Below are 21,671 nucleotides of genomic sequence, written 5' to 3'. Positions count from 1 at the left end.
TCGTTTTAGCTAAAACATGTTTAATCTTAATTCAGTAAATTTTAAAACAGCAATAAATTTCAGCAAGTTAAAGATTTGGCCATGCTCGTAAAAATACTTTCTTTAATCAGCAGATTTGCCACAGCTGCCTTTATGTACCACGAGATATAAAGTGAGAAAACCAACTCATTTTCGCACCAAATCATATCATTGTTTTCCTCTTCAAATTCATCTCTGATTCTTCATTCCGAAATGACACTCCACCTCATGATTGCATTAGGGGTGAGTAAGTTCATCCAAACAACATCACTGAATATAAATGGCACAGCACCTTTGACTCAGTCACACACTAGTTCATTATCCATTATGTAAAACATGCTGGCCTGAAATAAGGTGGTGTGCTGGCTCCCTGGACTTCTTAATCCACTTGGAGTGAATGTGGAACAGTGCAGGACTAGAACAGGCCCTTGAGCCCACAATGTCCGTGCCAAACATAATGCCAAGATAAACTGTGTAGGATGGAACTGCAGGTGCTGGATTAAATCCAAGATAGACACAGAATGCTGGAGTAACTCAGCAGGACAGGCTGAGCGAAGGAATGGGTGATGTTTTGGGTCGCGACCCTTCTTCACACTGATGTCAGGGGAGTGGGAGGTACATAGAGAAGGATCTCCCATCTGCCGCGGTTGAGTTGAGTTTGAGTTGAGTTTATTGTCACATGTACCAAGGTACGGTGAAAAGCTTTTGTTGCCAGCTACCCAGTCAGCGGAAATACAATACATGATTACTATTGAGCCATCCAGTGTACAGAAACATGATAAAGCGAATAATGTGAATAACCTTTACTGCCCGATAAAGCCCAGTAAAGTCCGATCAAATAAATTGAGAGGGTTTCCAATGAGGTAGATAGTAGCTCAGGACCGCTCTCATTGTAGCAGGAAGCTTGGGCAGTCTCTGATCCAGTTCCTAATTGCTGGCAGGCTGTTGTCAGCATAAAATTGGCAATGGTTCATACAGAACTGCTTAACACTGCCAGTCTCATTGAAAAGGGGCTCAGGAATAGTTTGGTTGCCAAATGGCTATGAGGCACCAAAGTAGTATTTGGAAATGTAATTAAGGTGGATCATTTGTTCCCCTCATTTCCCTCCTTTAATGGCTTATTTTTACACTGCAAAATAAATTATGGCATTGTATTGGAAAACTAACCCATATGAATATACAATGAGTGAGAATAAATCAGGAGAAGATTTGAATAGTATCCCAGGTTTAATAACAGAGTTGTCAATTTCAAAGCCAATATGTGGCAAAGCTAATGAAAAGCCAACAAGAATGCAGCCAGAACAGTGTGTGTTTATGCAAGAAATGTGGATGTCCGGCAGATACCAGAGACAGCATTTTAGCATCTTAGGTTTTTATAATGGTAATATTCAACAAAACAAAATATACAGCACCAGCAAAGTACTGTCAGATTATACCTCTACCCCATGGCGGACATTGGTCTCAGTCTATGGAACTTGGGCGCTACAATGTGTAAGAAGGAACTGCAGGTGCTGGGTTACACCAAAGATGGACACAACATGCTGGAGTAACCCAGCGGGGCAGACTGCATCGCTGGAGAAAAGGAATCGGTGGCATTTTGGGATGAAACCCTTCTTCAGATGCTGAGAACTATATTCTGCACTCTGTATCTTCCACTTTGCCTCATCTATTGTGTTTGAGTTTGACTTGATTGTATTTCTGTATAGTAATATCTGATCTGTTTGGATAGCATGCAGAACAAAGCTTTTCACTGCTTCTCAGTACACATGACAATGATAAACCTAAACCACTGCCTTTAAGTAAAAGGTCAGATAACAAAGCGTAGAATTAAAAAGAAAACTTATCAGAAGTAAAAAAATGTACAGATAAAGCATCTCTCAAATGTAGAATCATGAGCAAAAAGTTAAATTTAAAACAGATGCCAGGAAGAATATTTGAAAGATTAGAATTTCTTGGAATAATTTACAAGCATTAAGGGGAATCAAAATATTATTGATGTTTTAATGGGTAAGTTGGCATACAAGTGAAACTCCAGTGAAACATCAATGGATAAGCAGCGTTTATGGTCAGAACCCTTCTTCAGATCTTCAATCCTGACCTGAAACGTCGCCTATCCATTTCTTTCACTGATGCTGCCAGACCCTCTGGGTTACTCCAGCACTTGGGTAAGGAAGGAATTGCAGATGGGGAGGAAAGAACTGCAGATGCAGGTTTTAATCGAAGGTAAACACAAAATGCTGAAGTAACTCAGCGGGACAGGCAGCATCTCTGGACAGAAGGAATGGATGACGTTTTGGGTCGAGGCCCTTCTTCAGACCCGAAACGTCACCCATTTCTTCTGTCCAGATGCTGCCTGTGCCGTTGAGTTACTCCAGCACTTTGCGTCTACCAAAAGGAATTGCAGATGCTGGTTTAAATCGAAGGTAGACACAAAATGCTGGAGTAACTCTGCAGGTCAGGGAGCATCTCTGGAGAAATGGAATAGGTGACATTTCGGGTTGGAATCCTGCTTCAGAGTCTGAACAAGGGTTCTGACCAGAAATGTCACCTATTTCTTTTCTCCAGAGATGCTGCCTGACTCACTGATTGTGTTTCTATGTTACTCCAGCACTTCTGCAGTTCCTTGTGAATCTCCAGGCTTAATCTTATCATGCACGTCCTCGAAGCATCTAATCAGGCTCCTGAAGCCAAAATGCTTTTGATACAGGCTCAAGGAACTGGAGATGTTGGTTACAAAAAAAGACACAAAGTGCTGGAGTAACTCGGTGGGTCAGGCAATATCGCTGGAGGGCATGCCTAGTTTAAGATATTATTGCATACACAACCACTTCAGCTGCACACAGCATTTGCTCAACCACATTTTCAGTACTGCATATCATTTTGACTCGTACAGTGGAAGGTATTGAGAAGATAGAAAGATAATATAAAGTCTTAGGACTTGCAGTTTTCGATGTAGTGTCCAAAAGTTGGACATTTTTTTTGTTTAAAGCCATTCAAACTAAGTGGACGTGATTAAGGTTTTTTTAAATGATGAAGGGATTAGATTACATTCAGTTGGTTACGTTATTTGAGAAGCATGAAGATAGTATGACTTGGGGATATGAATGTAAATCCTAAGGCAAATAGGTAGTATGTATTTCTTTTCAGAGTGATCAACTTCTGGAACAGATTAGTAAAGTACACTGTGAGTTTGGATTCCCTACAGTCCTTCAAAGAGGAAGCTAGGAAACATTTTTGAGACAGGACCTCAATTTCAATTGTAGAGAGTATGTTGTAAGTTAGTTGGGAACAGAAGGATTTATAAATTACTATAATCTCCTGGAGCTTTGCCTGATTGCCTCAGGGAGTCAGGGAACAATTTCCCATTTTTTTCTAAATTGACATCAGATTTTTCTTTCTGCTTTTTTGGATGATGGGTCATTTTTTTCACTTTTCTTTTTTGTGTGTATAAGAGAGAGAGAAAAAGAGAGAATTTGACAGGTAAGTTTGTACAGAGGGATAAAGTTTTTATTCTTGGTGTTCCAGGCGAGATTGCAACTGTGATGAAGCAGTGAGGAAATAGAATTATTTTGGGGAATGTTAGACCATAAGACCTAGGATCAGAATGAGGCCATTCGGTCCATCAAGTCTACTTTGCCATCCGATCACGGCTGATGTATTTTTCCCTCCGTGTCCTGGTAAAGAAATGGGTTGATTGGCCTTCTACAGATTATTTGCCTTTATTTTTCATGTAGGGTTTTGTGATGAACTGCAATAGGTATGCACACCTGAGAATACTTGGTGTAATACATGCCCTAAAAGTACTATGCACCTTGGGTCAGGGGTGTTTAAGTTAGCCTGAAGACGGTCCTGACCCAAAAACATCACCTAGCCATGTCACAACCCTGAGAGTTGTGAATTTGTGGAACTCTCTGCCTCAGAAGGCAGTGGAGGCCGATTCACTGGATGCATTCAAAAGAGAGTTAGATAGAGCTCTTAGGCCTAGCGGACTCAAGGGATATGGGGAGAAGGCAGGAACGGGGTACTGTTTGTGGGTGATCAGCCACGATCACATTGAATGGCGGTGCTGGCTCGAAAGGCTGAATGGCCTATTCCTGCACCTATTTTCTATGTATCTATGTCTTCCAGAAATGCTGCCTGACCTGCTGAGTTACTCCAGCACTTTGTTCTCCCCCCCCCCCCTGTAAACCAGCACCTGCAGTTCCCTGTGTCTCCCCTTGGTGCGCATTTTCAAACTTCTGTATCTTCTGCCCAATGGAAGCAGGGTGAAGAAGGAATGACCGGGGTGGGAAAGGTCCATGATTATGTTGCTGTGTTCCTGAGGCAGCGTGAAGTGACTGTGGCGGGGAGTCTGGTCAGTGTGACGTTGAAAAGGACCGTTGCAATTACAAACCACCTACCTGTCAGGCCTGCTCCCGCTGCCCCAAATACAGAAGCCATGATGGCGATACCAGCTGTGGAGCCAATTGCCGCTGCTCCTGCAGTCCCGACGATCGCAGCCGCTCCCGCGGCCACAAGTGGAGCGGCAAGTCCACCCGTGAGGCCTGTGGATAACAATTAGACTGCTTTAGCGGCTTCACGCAGAAAACTGAGTACTAATGCCACTGTATTATTGAGCTCAAAGATGTGGCTTCCTTTGAAATGAATCATCACCGGAGAATGAGCTTCCACGCATGAAGCAGCATCTAATCTCATACATAATACTTATTTCCAGTTGACATCTACCTGATGACTCACCAGCAGACCTACCAGGATTAAATCACAAAATTCATTTGTAATTGCAAATATCACAGATTATTGGTATTCGTGTGGAATCGGAAATAGCTTGACACATTTGGATTTGTAAGCCCCATTCTGCTGATATAAGTCACTGTGTATCATAGAGAATTAGACATGGAAAAGTACAGCACAGGGATAGGCATTCGGCCCACAATGTCCATGCTGAACATGAGGCCAAGATAAACTAATCTCAATCGCCTGCACTCGATCCATATCACTCTATTCCCTGCATATCCATGTGCCTATTCAAGTCTCTTAAATGCCATGATGGCATCTGTCTCCTCTGCCACCCCAGGCAGTACGTCCCAGCACCCACCACGGCAGCGCAGCGGTAGAGTTGCTGCCTTACAGCGAATGCAGCGCCGGAGACTCCGGTTCGATCATGACTACGGGCGCCGTCTGTATGGAGTTTGCACGTTCTCCCCGTGACCTGAGTGGGTTTTCTCCGAGATCTTCGGTTTCCTCCCATACTTCAAAGACGTACAGGTATGTAGGTTAATTGGCTGGGCAAATGTACAAATTGTCCCTAGTGGGTGTCGGATAGTGTTAGTGTGCGGGGATCGCTGGGCGGCGCGGACCTGGTGGGCCGAAGGGCCTGTTTCTGCGCTGTATCTCTAAATCTAAATCTGTGTCTGGCAGTCTATCCTACGTATGACTCTCACAATTTTATAGACTTCTATTTGGTCTCCCCTCAATGACCAGAATTCCACAGAAAACAATCCAAGTTTGTCCAACCTCTCCTTGTAGTTAATGCCCACTAATCGAGGCAGCATCCTGGTAAACCTATTTAAACATAATCTCATCTCATTCACTACTTTTATCTAGTTCATTTCAGTGTGATGACTTCAGAGAATAGTTAGAGGGAATCTCAGCCAACACCATTTTCCAGTTATTTAGTTTGGGTAATCAAAACATGAATCGGATGATTTTTGTTCCTCTCTTTCACACTAAATTAAACATTGTATAAAGATGCATGGGTCTACTTTAATGTGAAGCATCTAATAGACAAGATGCCTGCAGAGCATGTTATGGTCTACTCACTTGGGCAGCACAATGGCGTAGTGGTAGAGCTGCTGCCTTACAGCGCCAGAGACATGGGTATGATCCTGACTACGGGTGCTGTCTGTACGGAGTTTGTACGTTCTCCCGGTGACTGCGTGCGTTTTCTCCGGTTGCTCTCGGTTCCTCTCACACTCCAAAGACGTACAGGTTTGTAGGTGAATTGGCTTTGGTAAACTTGTAAATTGTCCCTAGTGTGTAGGATTGTGTTGGTGCAAGGGGTGATCGCTGGTCGGCACGGACTCGGTGGGCCAAAGGGTCTGTTTCCACGCTGTGTACTCAGTACTCAGTCTCAAATCTTCCTCAAAACTGAAGTAAAAAATTATATTATTGAATAACCTCGAATCCTACTGTTCGCTGACTTTAATCAAAATAAATGTCAGTGCTGGTTTAAAGATCTGAGAAATCTCTATCCTGACTGAGCAAAATGTACTGAGAATACTGTTTTGCTGAAATTGAGACTAGTGTGGCCTTCTTGAAGCTGTTTCAAAGCAAGTATCTGTATCTGTCTTTCTCTTGCCAACCAGTTGAAACATGTTAGCATGAAACTAGCTCTCATGAGCCAGAGGACAGTCATTCCCACGGCGTTGGCTGACAGTTTTGTTATTACTCTGTAACAGCTTCCAGAATAATTACTGTGTCCAATTGCAAATGCAGACAGGATTCAATGTAGTTTAATGTGTCTCAGCTACATTACCCACAGCACATTTCTCTTTCCTATAACAAATTTAATTATCAGAATCACATCTCCCAAAAGTCAGATATTGGTCATGGCCAAGAGAAATGTAGTAAAGATCCACCAGGGTGGGCTTGTGTGCCACCATTTCTTTAACCCTCACCAAGAAGCCCCCGTTTCAACAGATTGTCTTGGTCACAATAGATCATGTTTTCCATACTGCTTCTTTTTTGACTGAATTGGTTGAAAGATACAGCATGGAAATAGGCCCTTCAGCCCAACCATCAAGCATTTACTTGCACTAATCCTGTTTTATTCCACCCCTGTTCTCATCAACTCACCCACCCATCCACACTAGGAGCAATTTACAGTGGCCAATTAAGCAGCTCGCATGTCTTTTGAGCCGTGGGAAGAAACCCGAGCACCAGGCGGAAACCCATGCAAACTTCACAGACATCGTGGATGTCAGGATCAAACCCACATCAGTGGAGCTGCACCTGTCTTATAATTGCCATCACAAATGCTTCACCCGGTACACTCTGGGTTTATTCATCGCATATCAATCATGGTCCCAACCTCCATTATAACATGGTTTTAGAAGCAACATTAGAGCCAGTCATCAACCTGGTTAGATCCAAGGTAGACACAAAATGCTGGAGTAACTCAGCGGGTCAGGCAGCATCTCAGGAGAGAAGGAATGGGTGACGTTTCGGGTCGAGACCCTTCTTTAGACTTGAAGTTTCGGGTCGAACCCCTTCTTCAGATTGGTTAGATCCAGTCATCAACCTATCCCCAGGTGATTGGATAATGTAGGAGCCATTTTGAGCTTATTTTTGTGTGTTATTATATTACTTTGTATCCTGCTGTATTATTTTTTGGACACCAGGGGGTTGTCTTGAGTTTAATACTTGGTTTATGTATATGGACTGGGAGGTGCCTTGGGCGGGGCCAGATCATGAGTATCATTTACCCAGTACTGACGTAATGCTTTAGTGACACACCAGAAACCTGCTGACATAGGGTTAGCAGGTCACTCAGTAATAAGATAATAAGCCTGCTAAGATAATAAGATTTTTGTGGCCATACGAATCGTGATGAAGACTGCTGAGATATAGGGTCTTAGCAGTAACAGGTCGCGAAGAAACGAGGGTAAGATAATAAGATCTTATCAGATTAACAAACAGATTGATGACAGTGGATACGCCAATCCTTGTATTATTGCTTCAATAAACGATTCATGATACTGAGACGTCGTGAAGAACTTTCTGTTGTTATCTGCGTGGAAGAAATATCGCTCCCTTTCCTTTGTCAAACGGTAAGCTTTGGGGGTTTATAGGGAAGACTAAAGTTGCCGCTACAGATAGGTTTAGGGGAATATGGGCCAAACGGAGGCAGATGGGTGGGACCAGTGTCGATGGGATACCTTGGTTGACATGGACAAGTTGGGCTGAAGGGCTCGATTCCGTGCTATACGAGTCTATGACTCCGTATAACCTGGTTTTATGTACAACATGTACATCACGGTCACGTAAACTTGGTTACAACATACCAATCACAGTTCCACCACCTACTGTAGCAAGCCCAATAAGGAAATATCGCTTCAGTTTCTTTTTACGATCTTTTTTCTTCTGAGATATTTCAAATTCTCTGAAAAAGTTGAAGAGCAAACAAGGTCAGTTACGAGTCCAAAGGTAAACTAGCAACAACAAAGAGCAAAAAGAAAATTGTGGTGAAGTCTCAATATTTAAAAGTTGTGCATTAAAATAATACTTACAGTGATCGTCATCCTTATGGAAAAGCAATTAAGAAAAAATATGTCATCAGTATAAATTCAGTTATACGCCCCTATACAAAATAGGTATCTATACAATAGTAATCATTGATGGATGGTGCGGTCAGTCTTTCTTTATATCTTTTCCTGGGCGGCACAGCGGTAGAGTTGCTGCCTTACAGTGCTTACAGCGCCAGAGACCCGGGTTTGATCCTGGCTGTGGGTGCTTGTCTGTACGGAGTTTGTACATTCTCCCCGTGACCGCGTGGGTTTTCTCTGAGAACTTCGGTTTCCTCCCACTCTCCAAAAACATACAGGTTTGTAGGTTAATTGACTTGGTATGAATGTAAAAATTGTCCCTAGTGAAGGATAGTGTTAATGTGCGGGAATTGCTGGTCAGTCCGGATTCGGTGGGGCAAAGGGCTTGTTTCCGCGCTGTATCTCTAAACAAAATTAAAGCTATGCCTATTTGTAGCAAATAATGCAAAAGAAAAAATTCTAACGATCCTGAATGTTTTATTATGCTTATTACAACATAAGAGGTGGTAATTCTGCCTACTGGATACAAACTAGGTCTTAGGCAAGCAATCCCATTTGTCTCACTGCTCCTCTCCTTAACTCACTGTACTTGCAACTTACACTGCATTCGCACTGGAACGTTTTCTTGTTTCCTCTCACCACTATCTATCAATGACAGCTCTTTTCACAGTTAACTCCTCCAGAGGTATCTCATACCTTTCCTTTTGCGGTCTCCAACATTCCATCTCGCTCTCTCTCTACATCTTATAACTTGTTTTGCTTCTACTCCCTATTCTGATGAGAGATCATCAACTTGACCCATTAGCTGACCCATTTGCTGCTTCTCTCTCCACAGATGTCGCCCGACCTGCTGAGTATTTCCAGCTATTCCTGCTTTCATTTCAATAAGGGAAACTTTCATCCCTTAGGTTTGGTTGTCCCTGGGTTCCTGAGAAAGAAGATCAATGTGCGGGTCAAATCCTGCAATCAATTGAAAGATACAGCATGGAAACAGGCCCTTCGACCCATGGAATCCATGCCGACCATCGATCACCCATTCACACTAGTTCTATGTTATTCCACTTTCTCATCCACTCCCTGCACACTAGGGATGATTTTTTAGAGGCTGATTAGCCTCAAAACCGGCATGTCTTTGGAATGTAGGAGGAAACCGGATCACCTGAAGGAAACCCACACGGTCACAGGGAGAACGTGTAAACTCCACACAAACAGCACCCGAATTCAGGATTGAACCCTGGTCTCTGGCGCTGTAAGGCAGCAGGTTTACCAGCTGCACCAATTCTTGGAATTTCTAAATCCTTGGAATTCAGCATTTCATTTGATAAAGGGGCCAGTGATAATGGGCCAAGATCTGGTGAAATACTTTCAAGACACTACCGAGAGAATTCTCTGTTCAAATAATAGTCGCATAAATCAGTTTTTCCAACTTAGTAGCAATTGCTTGGTATGAACATTATGTTTTAAAACTACTTTACTCAGCAGTGTGAATAGCATGGTTGGATGGAGAACAAATATACATAAAAGAACAAAGATATGTTAAAGATAATGCATTAGCAAGTATATATATATATATACATAGTAATATGCAGAAAGAGCATGCAGTGACTCAGCCGGTACATTAGAGGTCAGTCTTTTAGTTAACTAGACCAAGTGGACCCGTCGGACCCAAACCTCTCTTGCATTGGTGCTGCACCCTCACCTCCCCCACTCCCCTTCCCTTCCCCTCCCCCCACTCCATCCCCCTCAAGCCCCCTTATCCTCCCTCGTCCCCCCTTCCCTCCCTTCCCCCCCATCCCTAAATGTGAATAACTTTAAAAATATTACAATGAAACTTCTTCCATTACAATGAAACTTCTTCCATTAGCACCAAGGATGGTAAGGTGTGCCTAAAATTGTCTCGCTATCGTGTACCGTTTTGGCTGTAGTTCAGGAACAAACAAACAAACAAACAAACAAGAGTTTTAGTATATAGATGTTCTTTAGTTAATATTCATTGTTCATCTTGAACAATTCTTTCTGGATCAGAGTTCATACTATTTCCAATTGACAAAAATAAACATTTATTCCCAAATGGAAATATGAATACAATATAGAATGCAAGATCCTGAAGTTCCTGGTGTTCATCCCTTGGGATCGGATGTCCCTGGGTTCCAGAGAAAGAGGGTCAATGTGCAGTTCAAATCCTTTGATTGATTGAAAGATACAGCATGAACAGGCCCTTTGGCCCATCGAGTCCACACGGTAGCGCAGCGGTAGAGTTGCTGCTTTACAGCGAATGCAGCGCCGGAGACTCAGGTTCGATCCTGACTACGGGTGCTGCACTGTAAGGAGTTTGTACGTTCTCCCCGTGACCTGCGTGGGTTTACTCCGAGATCTTCGGTTTCCTCCCACACTCCAAAGACGTACAGGTATGTAGGTTAATTGGCTGGGTAAATGTAAAAAAAAAAAAAAAAATTGTCCCTAGTGGGTGTAGGATAGTGTTAATGTACGGGGATCACTGGGCGGCACGGACTTGGAGGGCCGAAAAGGCCTGTTTCCGGCTGTATATATATGATATGATATATCAGTATCAGTCAAAAGATTGGAGATTGGTCGTTGAAGTTAAAAAGTAAAATTAAGTGGGGAAAATATTAAGCAGTTCACATTAGCCTTCCCCAAAGCATTTGGGCAAGTTTTTATTAGTTTTTTTTACTCCGGGTGGTGAGGTCCTGGAACATGCTGCCAGGGGAGGTGATGGAGGTAGATATGATAGGGCTTTTAGATAAGCACATGGATAGGTAGGGAATGGAGGGATATGGATCACATGCAGGTTGATATTAGTTTATCTTGGCATTATGTTTGGCACAAACATTGTGGGCTGATGGGCCTTATCCTGTGCTGTACTGTTCTATGTTCAGTGTTCTAAATATTCTCAGACAGTCATTATCTAATTATAGAACACACTGAAATTTAAAAAAGTCTAGTTTACTCTCTTACTCTGTGTCTTTTTCTTTACGTTCTTTTAGAGTCTTCACCAATGATTCCTCAAATATCTCCAGTTCCTCAAATGGGATTCTCAGGAGCCAGGTGATGTGACAGATGAGAGCCCTTGCACGTGCATCGTAGTGTCCTGTGAACGCAGAAAACAAATCAAGCAGAAGATGTTCAATGGTTTTGCCACAGCAAAATAAACCCGGCATCACAGTAACTTTGACTGATTGAAAGATACACCATGGAAACAGGCATTTCGGCCCACCAAGCCTACGATGACCTCGGCCCACCAAGCCATCGATCACTCGTTCACACTAGTTGGGTTGTTGAAGTTAAGAAGGAAGATGTAGTATGGTGCAGGAAGGCTGGCTCCACATGCACTCTACTTGCGCAGCTCCAGAAGTGAAGCGTTGCTCTGCATTTTAGTGAACTTGACCAGAGACCTAGGTTTGATCCTGACCTCAGATGCTATCTGTGTGGAGTTTGTTCATTCTCCCTGCGACACTGTAGGGCTTCCTCCAGGTGCTCTGGTTTCCTCCAACATCCCAAAGACGTGTGGGTTTGTAGGTTAAATGGCCTCTGAAAATTGCCCAGAGTGTGTAGAGAGTGGATGCGAAAATGGAATAACATGCAACTAGAATGAACGAGTAATTGATGGTCGACGTGCCCAGTGGCCCAAAGTGCCTGTTTCCACACTGTATCTCTAAACTAAAGTCATTCAAACTATTTTTGATTAAATTAATTAAGAACATAGAAATTCTCAAGTCTGTTCTGCCATTCAATAAGATGTTGGGAATGATCCAATCTTGGTTTAGAGAACACCAAGGCATAGAAATGAATTGTCAGCAAATATATAACCCCCGTAACAAGGATAGAATCCCCCTCGTTCTCACCTTCCACCCCAACAGCCAGCGTATCCAACAAATCATCCTCCAACATTTCCGTCACCTCCAAAGGGACCCCACTACTGGCCACATCTTCCCATCCCCTCCCCTTTCTGCGTTCCGCAGAGACCGTTCCCTCCGTAACTCCCTGGTCCACTCGCCCCTTCTTACCCAAACCACCCCATCCCCGGGGGCACTTTCCCCTGCAACCGCAGGAGATGCAACACCTGTCCCTTTACCTCCCCCCTCAACTCCATCCAAGGACCCAAACAGCCTTTCCAGGTGAGACAGAGGTTCACCTGCACCTCCTCCAACCTCATCTATTGTATCCGCTGCTCTAGATGTCAACTTCTTTACATTGGCGAAACCAAATGCAGGCTCGGCGATCGTTTCGCTCAACACCTTCGCTCAGTCCGCCTCAACAAACATGATCTCCCGGTGGCTGAGCATTTCAACTCCTCCTCCCACTCCCAGTCTGACCTTTCTGTCATGGGCCTCCTCCAGTGCCATAGTGAGGACCACCGGAAATTGGAGGAACAGCACCTCATATTTCGCTTGGGCAGCTTGCAGCCCAGCGGTATGAACATTGACTTCTCTAACTTTAGATAGTTCCTCTGTCCCTCTCTTCCCCTCCCCCTTTCCAGTTCTCCCTCTATCTTCCTGTCTCCACCTATATCCTTCCTTTGTCCCGCCCCTGACATCAGTCTGAAGAAGGGTCTCGACCCGAAACGTCACCCATTTCCTCTCTCCTGAGATGCTGCCTGACCTGCTGAGTTACTCCAGCATTTTGTGAAATAAATATATATAACCCATGTCAGCTCTGTACAGTTTTCTTTGATTTAGTACATCAAGCTCAGTTTGGCTCAGATTCAGTAGTGCGGGAGCAAGAGTGGATGCCAGCGTGCCAATCTTCCTGACAGGGATATTCAAGCTGCCTATTTTGTTTTTGAATTGATGGAGGAGAGATGGGGCAATTATCATTTACCACAAGGGTAGTTTTGGGTATCAGATCTTTACTTTTTTTTATTGTGTTACTAACGTGAGATATGTCCACACTTTTAAATGTAGTGTGTAAGGAACTGTCCAGGCAGCATGAACTGTCCAGGCACCAGAGAAACATGTGTGTGGAATCATTTTTGGTGATGGCAGAAATTCAAAATCTGAAATAGCATGCTGAAAATGGTTCTAAGATTTGACAGCCTCCTAATTCTAGGATCCAGTGGATTAAGTACAGAAGTAGTTATGCTGGAAAGGGGGCAGAGAAGATTTATGAGGATGTTGCCAGGACCTGAGGGCCTGAGCTCTAGGGAGAGGTTGAGCAGACTAGGGGAGCTCAAGGAAGATGAAAGTAAGTACCCCAGCCCAGTGAGTATATCTCCAGTGAGGTTAGAGAACCCAGAACTTACCATCTTTTAGTGAAAAGGAAACAAGATCCTGAAACAGAGAGAAAAAAAAAATCAGTTCTATGTTTGAACTCTTCTAACACGAAGGCAAAAAGAGTTCAAGAACAAAAAATACTCAGTCAGAAGACGCAAATGTACACCATAAAACTACACAGAATAAAAATAGGCACAAGGTGCTGGAGTAACTCAGCAGGTCAGGCAGCATCTCTGAAGAACATGGAGAGATGACATTTCGAATCTGAGTCAGGACCTTATCAGCTTCACTATTTACCTGAGTGATTAAAATTGGGTTGTCCTTCAGAGCTGGTTCTTTCAGCAGCAGTTCGGCAAATGTGTCTGCACCTTCCCCACCCAATCCATTGGCAAAAGCCTCCATGACGGGCAAGACGGATTCTGAAAGCTGCAACCATTCTACAAGCCCTTCGATAAATCGCTTTCTGTACAGCCTGCAAAACCAAACAAATGTATTTATTGGACCTGCTTTAAAAGGATTCACACATATATAATTCAATACAAAATTCAGAATGCTGGAGGAACTCAGCAGGTCAACTCGCATCTGAACCCTGCTACAGAGGGGAAGAAGCTGTTCCCGAGTCTGGTGGTGCGCGCTTTCAAGCTTCTGTATCTTCTGCCCGACAGAAGCAGGGTGGAGGAGGAATGACTGGGGTGGGACAAGTCTTTGATTATGTTGGCTGCTTTTCCGAGACGGTTGGTACCAAATGATCTCTGCTGCAGGTGTACAAATGTCAAACGCTAAATAGGTCGTTAATATGCTGTGTCGAACACGAGGGAACTAACCTGTGTTCCTCTCCAGGAAACAGCAGTGACAGAGTGACACCACACAGGCCACCATAAGCAAACTGTCCCGGCTCACTCAGTAGTTGGCCGACCAATTGTAGTGGCTCTTTGCCTTCACCCAAACAGCTCATCTTCACTGGTCTGTGATCCGCACAGTCTCGGTCAGTCACCGATTCATTTTCAGCTGCTGTTAACAGAAAGAAATATGGCTTAAAAAATTAAGTAAATACACCAAAGAGTAAAGGAAGAATAGCAGAAACAATTCGACAAAGAGTTCCAGACTACTATGCAGTGAACTGGTGGCAATAAATCACACACCATTATTGTTCTGCAAAGGTAGTGCAGCAGGTCAACAATACACGACATAGCCTCGGTGCCAACTGCTGCTGTCAACAATTAATTGATCTTAAGAAACAAAGGCCACTGCAAAACTTATACAATGTACTTCAGAAAATATCAAACTGGCCCGATTGCAAATTGAATTATGGCTCAGCTAACAATACTGAATAACCTAAACTTTGATCCTTGAGCTCAAAACGTCACGCAAGTACCTGTTTTCTCATTAGGTTTAAGAACATAATGTTCCACAATAAGAATTTTCATCCACTTTAGGTAACACGCAGACTGGCAAACATGAGAAAAGAAGCAATTACCTTACAACAATCCTCAAACTTGCGACCACAAAACACTTGGAATGTTATTCATTAACTTTTTGTAGGTTGTGACCTTCAAATTCGCAAGATAGGCTGCACAGTGTATGAAATATGATCTAACTGTGGAAAGAATAGCTCAAAACGAGGCTTAGATCTCCACACGTTCAGAAGAATTGTTGAGACGGATATCCAAATCTGTTCAGCAACCAATAATAGTTCATAAGTTCATAAATTGTCGAAGCAGAATTACACCATTTGGCCCATCAAGTCTACTCCGCCATTCAATCTTGGCTGATCTATCTTTCCCTCTCAACCCCATTTTCCTGCCTATAGCCTTTGACATCCTTACTAACCAAGAAATCATCAATCTCCACATATAAAATATCTATTGACTTGGCCATTGTTCGTTCCATATACCCACCACACCTTTATGTGAAAATGTTACCCCTCACATTCTTATTAAATCTTCCCCCTTCACCCTAAACCTATGTCCTCTGGTTCTCGATTCCCTTACTCTGAACAAGTCACTGTGTGTCTACCCGATCTATTCCTCTCGTGATTTTGTACACTTCTATACGATCACCCTTCATCCTCCTGTACTCCAAGGAATAGAGTCCCAGCCTGCTCAACCTCTCCCTATAGCTCATACCTTCCGATCCTGCCATCCCTTTGTAATGGGAATCCACCCATGTAAGACAGAACCAGGGACGACCAAACAAGACGATGCTGAGAACGTTGATGGAAGACGCAAATGGAAAGACAAAAGAGGAGCTTGCCAGCTGTATGGAGGACAGAGATGTGCGGTGCATCCATCATTGTGCCCGTCGGAAACCAGCACCACTGCGTCGCTAATGTTTTCAGCGATTTTAATTAAATAAATTTGTAATACATTAATAAGCAATTCATTTCTCAGAACACAAATGCTGCTTGGCTGCAAGAAGATAGACAGACGGAGAAGGGGGATTTATCGCCTAATAAATCAACTCAAGTGAGCTTTGGGATTGAGAAAAGGCATCTAAGAGCATCTGTCCCGAGAGTTGTCAACATTTGTCAAACTTCACGAATATTCACAATTTGCAGTTTTCCAGTTATAACCAACATAACCAACTACCGATTCAAGAGTTTATGGACTAATTCACGCAAGAGCGTTACAATGGTGCAGCTGGTAGAGCAACTGCCTCATAGCGCCAGAGACCTGGGTTCAATCCTGATCTCGACTGCTGTCTGTGTGGAGATTGTATGTTCTCCCTGTGACAGCGACGTTTTTTCTGGCTGCTCTGCTATCCTTCCACATCAGAGAAAATAACATTCATTTTATTATTTTACCTTCTCCCAGCCCTCATAAAATACTAGAGCAGCCATGACAGTGCAGCGGTAGAGTTGCTGCCTTACAGCACCAGAGACCTAGGTTTGATCCTGACTACGTGTGCTATCTGTATAGTTTGTACGTTCTCCCCATGACCTCGTGCGTTTTCTCCGGGTGCTCTGGTTTCCGCCCACACTCCAAAGACGTACAGCGTTGTAGCCTAATTGGCTTGGTAAAATTGTAAATTGTTCCTAGTTTGTGTAGGATGACGTTAGTGTGCGGGGATTGCTGGCTGATGGGCCTGTTTCCGAATTGTTTTTCTAAACTAAACTAAACAATTTTGGACCCGATTTGCTCTGGAATCAAAACATATGCATTTAGTGCTGCAAGACATCGCTAACCTAATCTTCACTTTGCTACGCAAGACATTGTTTTATATTAAATTATTAGCCCAGGGACAGAGCACATTTGGAGCTAAGCTATTCTTCTGTATCACTTCACTATTACTCCAGGAACTGCACACAGACCTTAAGATGAGATCAAGCCAATGTTTCTGGAAAGCACCTTTTAACAATGGACTACAATGTTATCCTTCTGGTTATACAATAGGAAACTTGAATTCTTAAATGTTTATCTCTTTCGCAAAGTAGTTGCAGCTCAAAGCCTCAAAGCTAAATTATCAACTGGCATATAAATGCAATTAAACACATAAATGATCTTGCTTTCACACATTCTCATTATTTGAGTGAAAACACAACAGATTCAGTGCACACATAAATAATGGTGCCATCATAAACATATGCTGCATATCTGGTCGCATGCTTCACAATATACACAACAATAAGTTTCCACAGGCACACAGAAGAATAGATATAGAGTGGATGATTAGATAGGTAAATGCACAGTCTTTTACCTAGAGAAGGAGAATCAAGAACCAGAGGACATAGATTTAAAATGAGGGGGGAAAAGATTTAATAGGAACTTTTTTACACAAAGGATGGTGGGTATATGGAACGAGCTGCCGGAGGAGGTAGTTGAGGCAAGTACTATCACAACGTTTAAAGAACATTTGGTAGGTTCGTGGATAAGTTGGGTTTAGAGGAATATGGGCCAAACAAAGGCAGGTGGGACAAGTGTAGATGGGGCATGTTGGTTGGCGTGGGCAAATTGAGCCGAAGGGCCTGTTTTCACAAAGCCCAATACTTTTCCTCCTGTTAGATTTGTACACTACTTGTATGGACAATGTGATTTCCTAGACATGGATTCAGGGTCATGAGTAAATTGTGCTAGTTAGGTTTTTCCCTGCAACATTCTGGTGCAGGGAATATTATTTTTGTCCGGGGGTTAGCATGATAGAGAATATACTGAATGATTGTATTATGGTCCGGTTCTGCAACTTGACTGCCCAGCCATGATGGAGACTACAGAGAATGGTAGACCTTGCCCAGTCCATCAAGGGTACTGACCTCTCCACCATCAAAGGGATCTATATAGCAGGCTCTGCCTCAAAAGGTCACCCAACATAATCTAAGACCCACACCGCCCCGGCCACACTCTCATTTCAGTCCTACCATTGGGAAGGTAAAGGAGGCTGAATACCGTGACCACCAGGTTCAAGATCAGCCTTTTCCCTGCAAACATCAGGCTGTTGAACACTACACGCCAACTATGACCTTCTAACGACTGTGTCTTTGCTTGCACTAGGAACTTTGGTTTATGCAGTATTACGGTTACCATAATATTAATTTAATATATTTTTGATTATTATACACCGATGAGCCAAAACATTACGACCCGATGAGCCAAAACATTACGACCCGATGAGCCAAAACATTACGACCCGATGAGCCAAAACATTATGACCACCTGCCTAATATGCTGTTGGTCCTCCGGGTGCAGCCCCATATGCAGCACACTGTCGGTAGGTACTCACCACTGCTGACTGGGAGCACCCCACAAGCCTTGCCGTTTCAGAGATGCTCTGACCCAGTCGTCTGGCCATAACAATTTGGCCCTTGTCAAAGTCGCTCAGGTCTTTTCTCCTGCCCATTTCTCCTGCATCCAACACATCAACTTCAAGAAATGACTGTTCACTTGCTGCCTAATATATCCCACCCCTTGACAGGTGCCATTGTAACAAGACAATCAATGTTATTCACTTCGCCTGTCAGTGGTCATAATGTTTTGGCTGATTGGTGTATATTAACTGTGTGGATTGTATTTACAGGTTCATTAAGCTGCTGTAAGAATTTCATTGTTCTGATTTTGATAGATTTGACAATTAAAATCTCTTGACTCTTGCTTCGTGTGTTTATCAAGGGCCTGGGTATTACTTGGGATATTTACCAAAGTGGGGCAGCTACTAGATTGGCAGGAGGAGAGGTTTTACATGGATATTTTACCTTATCGATGATTATTTTAGCAGTTGAGGAAAGACATATTCAAAACAATGAGCTAGATAAGGACAGCAATTGTACAGGCTGAGGAGACAAGGTATTAATCAAGTGTTGGAAGAACTCAGCAAGTCAGGCAGCATCTGTGGATGGAATGGACAGACAACATTTCAGGTCAGGATCCTTCTTCAGACCCTTAAGAAGGATCCAAACCTGAAACATTGCCTGTCCATTCCTTCACGGATGCTGCCTGAATCTCTGAATTTGTCCAGTACTTTGTATTTCGCTCATGATTCCAGCACCTGCAGTTCCTTGTGTCTCCCACTCAGAATATTCATCTTGGTAAAGGTGGTTGTTATAAGGCAGCACACTTAATGCCACTGCCTTGCTACACCTAAAGACCCAGATTTGATCGTGACATTGGCTGGAGTATGTACATTCTCACCATGACCAAGTGTTTTTTTTCCAAATGCTCTAATTTCCACTCATGTCTCAATAGATCTGCTGTCCACTATAAATTACCATTTAATGTAGATTAAAGTTAAGAAAGGGAATCGAAGGGCATGTGTGAGAATTTTTCAGGAATTACAGAGAAGTGGGCAGCATGGTGACGCAGCAGTAAAGTTGCTGCCCCAAATCATGCCAGAGACCCGGGTTCGATCCTCACTACTGGAACTGTATATATGGACTCTACGTTCTCCCTGTGACCGCGTGCATTTTCTCTAGGTGCTCCGGTTTCCTCCCACACTCCAAAGAAGTATAGGTTTGTAAGGTAATATAAGAAAATAACTGTAGATGCTGGTACAGTCTGAAGAAGGGTCTCGACCCGAAACGTCACCCATTCCTTCTCTCCCGAGATGCTGCCTGACCTGCTGAGTTACTCCAGCATTTTGTGAATAAATAGGTTTGTAAGGTGATGAGCTTTGGTAAAGACTGTAAATTGTGTAGGATAATGCTAGTGTACAGGGTGATAGTTGGTTGGCGCGAACTCGGTGGGTCGAAGGGCCTGTTTCCGTGCTGCATCTCTAAAATGAAAAAAGGTGAGGGGAAATCGGGCTACTCCCTAGCATTGACCCGATGGGCTGAATGGCCTCCTTTTTGGTCTCTCTGAGTGAATAGACGCTGGATGTTTGCCCAGTGAAAGCAGAAGTTACTGTGGAGGATGCAACTTACTCAAGATGGTGATGAATCTCTGGATTTCATTGCCACAGCACAGGCGGCTGCGGAGACCAAGTCAATGGACATTTTGTAAGACCGAAATAGTTAGATTGTTCTTTGTTGATCAGTGAGTGCGGGTGTGAGGGCAGGGGTTATGGGGAGAAGGCAGGTGAATGGGGTTAGGAGGGAGATAGAACAGAACAGCCATGTCATGATTGAATGGCGGAGTAGAATTGATGGGCCGAATGGCCAAATTCTGCCCCTACAATTTATAAATTGATGAAGATATTCCGGGGTTATTATTATTGCAGGTATTTACTCCCTCCCGGGATTATAATTTACTCGGGAGAGCAGGTCACACTGGGCAAAGTCTCCTCACTGCCCTGTGGCTGTGCGTTGGTTTGTGCCACCATTATTAATGCCGCCCAGCTTCGGCTCCTGAAGGGTTGGGGAAGAGAGGAGGCTCCCGGGGCCGGAGCCGAGGCCCAGGGGGGGGGGGGGGCGGGGAGAGACTGCGGGGAAAGGCGCCCATTACCTGCCGCAGGCCTCAGCTCGGCCTCCACCTCCACCTCCACCTCCACCTTCACTTTCACCGGGCCGGGCGGCAGCGGGCAGCGTGCGCGGGCACGAGACGCCCTCGGGCAGCGCGCGCGGGCACGAGGCGCTCCCGGGCAGCGCGCGCGGACGCGAGACGCTCCCGGGCAGCGCGCGCGGGCGCGAGGCGCTCCCGGGCAGCGTGCGCGGGCGCGAGGCGCTCCCGGGCAGCGTGCGCGGTCACGAGGCGCGCCCGGGAGCTTGAGCGCGCGTCCGGCTCTCTCGTGCACGAGCGCGAAGACTGGGACTTGCATTTTCGTGCAGCGCCTTTTCCAGCTCGTCCCAAGTGGTTTGAGGTAAGGGGGGGGGGGGGGGGGGGTTCTTTTTTGGGGGGGTTGATACCGTTTGCAAAGACAGTCATGATACAATACAATACAATATATCTTTATTGTCATTGTACAGGGGTACAACGAGATTGGGAATGCACCTCCCATACAATGCAATAATTTAATTAGCTAGTCAGTATTAAACAATGAAACAAAATGTGATACATTTATAATACATAGTAATACATTTGCTCCAAGTCCAACAATTCATCATCTCTGAAGAAGCTCAACGTTTCTCAACCAACAAGAATCAGCTTTGACCAACACCACCAAGAGTCAAGAGTGTTTTCTTGTCATCTGTCCCAGATAGAACAATGAAATCCTTTCTTGCAGCAGCACAACAGAATAGGTAAACATAGTACATCGGGGCGCAGCGGTAGAGTTGCTGCCTTACAGCGAATGCTGCACTGGAGACCCGGGTTCGATCCTGACTACGGGTGCTGTCTGTACGCAGTTTGTACATTCTCCCTGTGACCGCAAGGGTTTTCTCTGGGTACTCCAGTTTCCTTCCACATTCCAAAGACATAAGAATAAGGGGTAGGCCATTTAGAACGGAGATGAGGAAGAACTTTTTCAGTCAGAGAGTGGTGAAGGTGTGGAATTCTCTGCCTCAGAAGGCAGTGGAGGCCAGTTCGTTGGATGCTTTCAAGAGAGAGCTGGATAGAGCTCTTAAGGATAGCGGAGTGAGGGGGTATGGGGAGAAGGCAGGAACGGGGTACTGATTGAGAGTGATCAGCCATGATCGCATTGAATGGCGGTGCTGGCTCGAAGGGCTGAATGGCCTACTCCTGCACCTATTGTCTATTGTCTATTGTCTATTGACATGCAGGTATGTAGGTTAGGT

At 44.2% G+C, this 21,671-nt stretch overlaps 1 protein-coding gene across 3 annotated transcripts in view; it reads right to left on the bottom strand.

Moving 5' to 3' along the window:
* tmco4 (transmembrane and coiled-coil domains 4) overlaps positions 1-20,548 on the bottom strand; it is a 70,252-nt gene extending 49,704 nt beyond the window's left edge. For 2 of the 3 annotated variants that reach the window (XM_078425298.1, XM_078425300.1), the window contains exons 1-7: positions 20,443-20,548; positions 14,398-14,584; positions 13,871-14,045; positions 13,603-13,630; positions 11,319-11,451; positions 8,082-8,179; positions 4,419-4,562 (exon numbers count right to left, since the gene is read on the bottom strand). In XM_078425298.1, coding sequence (XP_078281424.1) covers positions 4,419-4,562; positions 8,082-8,179; positions 11,319-11,451; positions 13,603-13,630; positions 13,871-14,045; positions 14,398-14,528 — 709 coding nt within the window. In that variant the 5' untranslated portion in view covers positions 14,529-14,584; positions 20,443-20,548. Of the gene's footprint in view, positions 1-4,418; positions 4,563-8,081; positions 8,180-11,318; positions 11,452-13,602; positions 13,631-13,870; positions 14,046-14,397; positions 14,585-20,442 lie in introns of those variants that run through there. The other variant, XM_078425299.1, reaches the window with a different exon arrangement.
* Positions 20,549-21,671: the final 1,123 nt, after the last annotated feature.

Source organism: Rhinoraja longicauda, chromosome 30 (assembly GCF_053455715.1).
Source record: "Rhinoraja longicauda isolate Sanriku21f chromosome 30, sRhiLon1.1, whole genome shotgun sequence".
NCBI lineage: Eukaryota > Metazoa > Chordata > Chondrichthyes > Rajiformes > Arhynchobatidae > Rhinoraja > Rhinoraja longicauda.
Note: the sequence above shows the minus strand (reverse complement) of the source record. Positions and strands in the feature narration are given on the sequence as shown.